At 34.9% G+C, this 6,519-nt stretch overlaps 1 protein-coding gene across 2 annotated transcripts; it reads right to left on the minus strand.

The window, feature by feature from the left end:
- Positions 1 to 610: 610 nt before the first annotated feature.
- ins (preproinsulin) lies at positions 611 to 2,003 on the minus strand. 2 transcript variants are annotated; one of them, XM_038307484.1, is made up of 3 exons: positions 1,882 to 2,003; positions 1,602 to 1,797; positions 611 to 957 (listed from the first exon to the last, which is right to left on the minus strand). In XM_038307484.1, the coding sequence occupies exons 2-3, from the start codon at positions 1,783 to 1,785 to the stop codon at positions 788 to 790; spliced, it is 354 nt and encodes a 117-aa protein (XP_038163412.1). In that variant the 5' UTR covers positions 1,786 to 1,797; positions 1,882 to 2,003; the 3' UTR covers positions 611 to 787. The 2 variants fall into 2 exon arrangements, with proteins under 2 accessions (XP_038163412.1, XP_038163411.1); XM_038307483.1 differs by lacking the exon at positions 1,882 to 2,003 and having other exon boundaries at positions 1,602 to 1,854.
- Between the last annotated feature and the right edge of the window lie 4,516 nt (positions 2,004 to 6,519).

Consider the following 6,519-nt stretch of genomic DNA (forward strand, 5'->3'; position numbering starts at 1 on the left):
AGAAACACTGATGTAATTATATCCCTAAATTGAAATTTAATGTTGACAAATTTAGTTTTTGATATATGTGAATAGTAGCCTTATCTATCAATATACATGCATTTCAATAGCATTGTATCCCTAAACAATCGGTATGCAAACACCTATATCCAACTGTGGTAGGAATGTAGATGTTTGGTTGGGTATAATGTTTCCATGTGCAGAGAATAGTATAGGAGATACCTCAAGATCTAGACACATAATGCAAAGAGGAAATGTAAAGATTTTCCTCTCCCCATGGTCCATCAATTTGAGTTCAAATTTTCTCTCTTATTCCAAAACTAAAGGCCACTAGAGCCCAAATAAATTATCTTTAAAAAGATAATACCCAATATAATCTAAAAAAATGTGTGCTGTAAGGTTTAATAAAAACAAAGGAGAGAGTTTTGTGAATATTTAATGCTGAGAGCTCTTTTTATATATTTCAAAAAGTTTCTTTTTGCAAACCTTTACTATTTAATTAGTGGCTTTTGAATATTGTATGTTTGATACATGATAAAGAAGGGACATTTTCTGATAAAATCCAAATCAATACAAAAGAAAGAAGTCCATACATTAAAAAATCCAGATGTCTCAATTCATAAAACTTTATTTATTTATTTTTTTGCAAAAATAATCCATTTCTCAGCACGTCATTGACTGCAGCTGGTTCTCTGAAAGAGATCCGCACTGCTGCTCTGCAGAGGCGAGGGTGAAGGTGGTTTGCGGGGGTTGCTTTAAGTTAGCCAAAAATCTTAGGTGTGCTTGGTTACGGGTGGCAGTATTCCTGCAGTACAGCGATGTTGCAGGGGTTGTGGCAGCACTGCTCGACAATGCCTCTCTTAACCATCATCTGCATCTGATCCTCAAAGGACAGCTCAGGCACCTCATTTTCACCCGCATGAGCCGACCCTGTGTCTGTCTTTGAAGGGAATATGCCTAATGGAGTGAAAAAAGAGAAAAAATGGGTTTGATTAGAGCAAAATTATGCTCAATGTTATGTTTTTCTTCCAAAAAAGAATGGTTACAATCACTAATAATACTACTACTAGTAATACTGATACTAATACTACTAATAACAAGTAAGTATATATCTAAATATAAGAGAAAAGAAGGAAGCAAAGCAGAACTTTCAACCTTAATGGACACAATTGATTTAAATCTTGAATCACATTTGAAAAGAAAGGGTTGAAATAAACGCAATCAATACTAAAGAAGTTAAAAATATGAACATGAGCCTTTGGTGAATGAATTACTAAGATGCGGTTAGGTGTAAAAAGGTGCAAATAAATACATTCTGAAAAAGAAAACAACCTGGAATTGGAACAAGAGGATGGAGAATATATACAAAATTTACATTAAATGTAAAAAAGAAAAAAACAAAATTTTACATATGTAGACTTATCATAAAAAGATTATTTAAAAATGTGATTTTCAATGAGATGAGACAAAAGTCCTTGAAAACATTTTAAGTTCCTATTTCTTCACTTAAATACCAGTATTAAAAATTCGTCCCGGAACATAATAAATATTTTTCTCAAACAAGTTAATCGGCTTCATTTGGTAAAGTGTGGATTGCTCACCCAGAATATGGTCCACATCTCTATTGGGGCGGTAGTAGAAGCCCCTCTCCCCACATACCAGGTAGAGAGCATCAACCAGGTGAGAGCCGCACAGGTGCTGTGGAGCAGAAAAAGCCTGGGACCCCGGCCAAGATACAACCAGTAAGACCAGCAGGGAGAAGGACTGGAGCCACAGTGCCGCCATGCCGAAGGAGAACTGAATGCACAGAGATAGATTCTTTATACAGGAGCAACGAAACACAGAGAAGGTCATCAGTAGAGGTGGAGCAGAATCACTCACTTGTCGGGAGTCTGAGGAGGAGGTGACACTCTAATGAGGATGAAGAGCAGAGGCAGCTGAGAGCTGGTTGGTGTGAGGCTGAATGAAGAGAGTCGTCTCCTTTTATAATCCAATACCTCCTCAAAGATAAGCCCAGCCCCATTTTTCTCAGTTTTTCTATTTCATAATGGAAACATGCATCTGATCTAACAATACAAAGAACATGATTAAACTGAAAATGAAAAACAAAATAATCTGCATGTCACCTTTTGAATTAAGGAAAAATACACCAGCTTTAATTCAAATAAATGTATATCTGACCAATTGCAAAAAAGATAATGAGGTGTGACATCTGTGAAGTAAGCTGCTGGTCAGCATTTATTCAGTAACACTTTGTATTTCTGATTGAGTGGTTCCAGCACTTAGCTAAGCAAACAAAAGGTAATGACCCCAAATAATCAGATCACCTCATACAAACAAATATTGATCAGCTAATAACCTCCTGCTCCATCTGCTGAGGTTAAAGTAAATAATTCCAACCCTTTTTGAGGTTGGCTTTCTAATCTGCTTTTATCTGGAAAGTTTTTTTCTGCCCCTTCTGGGCTTAAATCTTAAATAAGATGCAAATGGTTTAGACTGTAAGCTTGAAATTATCATTATTAGTTGCTTAAAGAACTCTTTGATTTTGTAATGTTATACTAAATTATTCAATTTCATTTTCAAACACAGAGATCATCAGGTTTCAACACTGGTTACAATAATTTCTTCAGGCCCTCATTGCAACACTATATTACTGTTCAAAATATACTAACACTGTTTAGTTAAGTATCTATTCATTTATCCCAGGTCACCTAACCATTTTGGAACCTACAGAACAAGATTTATTAAAGTACTTGATTCTTTCTATTTCTGTGGCTGGACAAATCAATTTAGTAAAAATCAATACCCTGCCAAAATTTCTCTTTCAAAGCATTCCGATTTTTATTAACTATGCCTTTTTTTTTAAACTAGATAGATTTCCAGCTTAATGTTGAATAAAAATGCCCCTCAAATAAAGAAAGACTTCATACAAAGATCCAAGTTGGAAGGAGGAATGGGTCTAGCTCATTTAAAATTCTACTATTGGGCCTCAAACTTACGGGAGCTTTACTATTGCCTCAGGCCTGGCTTGAAATAGAGAAAAATGCTTTTCTCCTAATTGATTGCTTGACTTTATCGATCTCAAAGTGGAAAAATGTACTTGTTTTTTTTATTTTTATTTTTTTGATTGATTGATTACAATTCTTTATCAGTCTCACACTCACTTAAAATTTGGTCTACAATCAGAAAGTACTTTTGGTGGCACTTTGGATCACTTCGGACTACTCTAATTCAAACCATTATTTGCTTCTTCTCTGTCTGACACAAAGTTTTGTGAATGGCTAAAGAAGGAGATCCACTCCTTAAAGGATCCTTTTATTGAGGATAAATTTTTTATTCCAACATCTACAAGCAAAGTTTTATCTATCTCAGTCCCGTCCTTTTAGATATTTCCAGATTTTGTTAGAAAAAAACACCTAATTTGTCTCTAACATATCAGGTAGTACATCAATGGATTCTATATTCTTATTCTATCAAAATGAGGGATCCTGATTCTTTACACTAAACTCCTATGTTTAAACAAAGCCACCTCTTTAAAAAGCTTGGATTATTTTCTCCTTTCTTGGAAAGGAGCTATGAAACGGGTGCACTCCTCTTTGGTCTGTTAGAGAAATAGGCTCTTTCAATTTAAAGTACTCCATCCTCTCCATTACTTTTATCTAAGGTAAAGCCCTGTATCGTAATAGAAATCCCACATGTGATAAGATGCAGCCAATCACCAGCGTCATTAGTCCATATGATCAGGCACTGTCAGAGAATAGTAAGATCCTGGCAAAAGATTTTCCAATTTTTTTAGACATCATAGGAAGAGTGGTTGACTCTAACCCTCTGACAGCTTTGGAGTTATAGGACCTGGTCTAGTTCTATCTCACTCTGGTACATGACGACATTTATATCTTTTCTAGCACTTAGATTGATTCCATTAAACTGGACGCAGGAAATATATCATGTAAAACCGACAGTTAGAAAACATGTCATTCTCATCGAATAGAATTCAACTTTATGGTCATTACTCTTTCACAAGTAGTAAAGCCTTGAGGAGCAGTGGGCTGCCATTGTGCGGCGCTCCAGGAGGTGTGGGATTAAGGGTTTTGCTCAGGAACCAAGGGTGGCAGTCTATGGGAGTGGGATTTGAACTCAGAACCTTTGGAATCAATTCAGCATAATTTTATAGATTACTTTAACAAGAGGAAACCAACTCTTCCCATAATTAAACCTGATGTTATTATGATAACAGCACTGAGCTACTCCATATCCACTTTTGATTTTTTTTCCTTTTTTTTCTTTTGAGTGAATATGTCATTGATATGTCAAATTTGTCAACCATTGAAAATTCATATAAAAAGAATGTTAAGAACACATAAAAAAAATTGGTGAAAGGAGAGCATTGAAGGAGATTTTCCAGGGCGAGTGGGTAGTGATTCAAAGATTTACTTTTTACACACAAATCAGGCAGCAATACTGCTTAAACTAGAAAAAATCATACAAAATACATACGTTAGCTTTACTCAGGTACCAAAATTTAATAGCTGGAGCTATTCTTGATATTGGATGATAACTAATGAATGATATCATCTGCTGTCAACGCCTCAACTGTTGTTAATAGTCAGTATGATTGTATTTATTTTGTTCATGTATTTTATATGGTGCTGTTTTGTATTTCATGCCTCATATTGTACAGCGGTTTGGGATGATTGTCTGAGAAAGGTGCTTTATAAATAAACCTCACTTACTTACTTACTTACTTATCACTCAACTGCCTGGACCCTGTATTTAAAAAATGGGTTATTTACAGTTTCAGTGTCATTTATTTTTAGTTTTTATATTTAGTTTTTATTTTCATATCACAAGTTATGCAATAACAACAAAAAATGAAATAAAATACAGAGGATGGTAGTTACAGCCATGGGTATATCCCATGTAATTATATAGAAATGTACAAAAATACTGATATACTAATATTGATGACCAAACACCAGTTATTATTTTGAAAAAAAAAAAAGTCTTGGCAAATACTGTTTGGGTTTTCTTACTTATATTTAAAGGGTAAGGAAACTGTGTCGAAAACATTATTGAATCCTTTTCTATTTATATTTTTTGCAAAAATTATTTAAAAAATTTTTTTTTAAATGATTGTTCCCTTGTAGAGCAAAAACACACAAGTGGTATCCATACCAGGACTTTGAAATAACTTTAATTTTAATAACTTTTCCTGTGCCTAACCCTTACAGTTAACCTTAACCATTAAAGGTTCATTCCTAACTGTAACATTAACATCAACCTACTTTATACCAGATGAAAAACCCTAATATTACATTGGGACTGGGTTTTTTTATAAGTAAAAAGCCTGTTGATTTTCAAAAGGTATGTGATTTTACTAAAAAGGTCCTGAACACACTATATAAACACAGATGGGGGCACTACCTAATGGATGTCTATGAGGTGCTGACAGAGCTTGTGTTGGAGCTTGTTTGTCACTTTTAATGGAGACTCAATGGACTGTGAATTGCTAATGATGGAGATCTTCCAGGATAACACACTTCTGGGAATTATTAGTATTTGACAAAAGTCTGGCTCATCAGGTTTTTCCAAGAACATTTCAATTAAATGTTTTAATCATGTTAGCTAAAACTTAAAGTAAAAAAAAACAAAACAACATATTTATTATTTACATATTCAGGTATGTTGCGTATAAAGTTTTCAGACTTAAAGCTATACAAAAGTGTTGATTCAGAACCACCTGTTCTTGCATTTTGTATTAGGTATGCCTTTTGTCTGACTTTACAGCAGAGACGGCAGTGGGAGAATATCCACTTCATGACAATAATCATTTTAAACAATTTGCACAGAGTCCTAAAAGGTTATGTTTTTGCTTGTCAAGTGTCTTTTAAACTGTCACAGTTTTTTTCCATTTAGCTTTGGTAGTACTCTTGAAGGAGGCTGTGTTGTGTCTGCAGCAACCATTGTCACAGGATGTAATTTTATCTTTACCAACTACAGGATTAGAATGTGGGTACCGATGTCAAGCGCACACCTTTCTGAGTTTGTTAAGATTCTGCAGCAATAAGAATGTGTCTAAGTGAGGATGATCAAACGCAGAGCTAATCTATAAGACTGGAAAGCGATTGCTGTGGTCGCATAGTGGTCTGTACTCTGAAAAGCAGAGGTCGTCATATGTGTTGTCCACATAGTGCTGGCAGGAGGGTTTTAACTTAGAGGAATCAACCTAGGGACCTCCTTCCTATCTTTCTGTAGGAGCAATAAGGTTGCCAGAACCCTTTACATGACAGGAGGGATGGGCACTACATCACAGGTTTTGACAAAAATACATCTTTTTTTACATCTACTCTGTGTGGCACATGCTGATTTCCGCAATTCCATAGCTTCATTTTGGTTTTGTGATGGAGAGCTTCAACCATTGGCTACATTTGTGTAATTTTAGTTGTTTTGTGATTTTTTTTTTACAGTTTTTGTACCTTTTGTAGTTGTATGCATAAAACTTCCCCTGCAGAAGAGCTC

The sequence above is a fragment of the Cyprinodon tularosa genome, unplaced genomic scaffold (assembly GCF_016077235.1).
Source record: "Cyprinodon tularosa strain WSP-4 unplaced genomic scaffold, ASM1607723v1 ctg610, whole genome shotgun sequence".
Taxonomy (NCBI): Eukaryota; Metazoa; Chordata; class Actinopteri; order Cyprinodontiformes; family Cyprinodontidae; genus Cyprinodon; species Cyprinodon tularosa.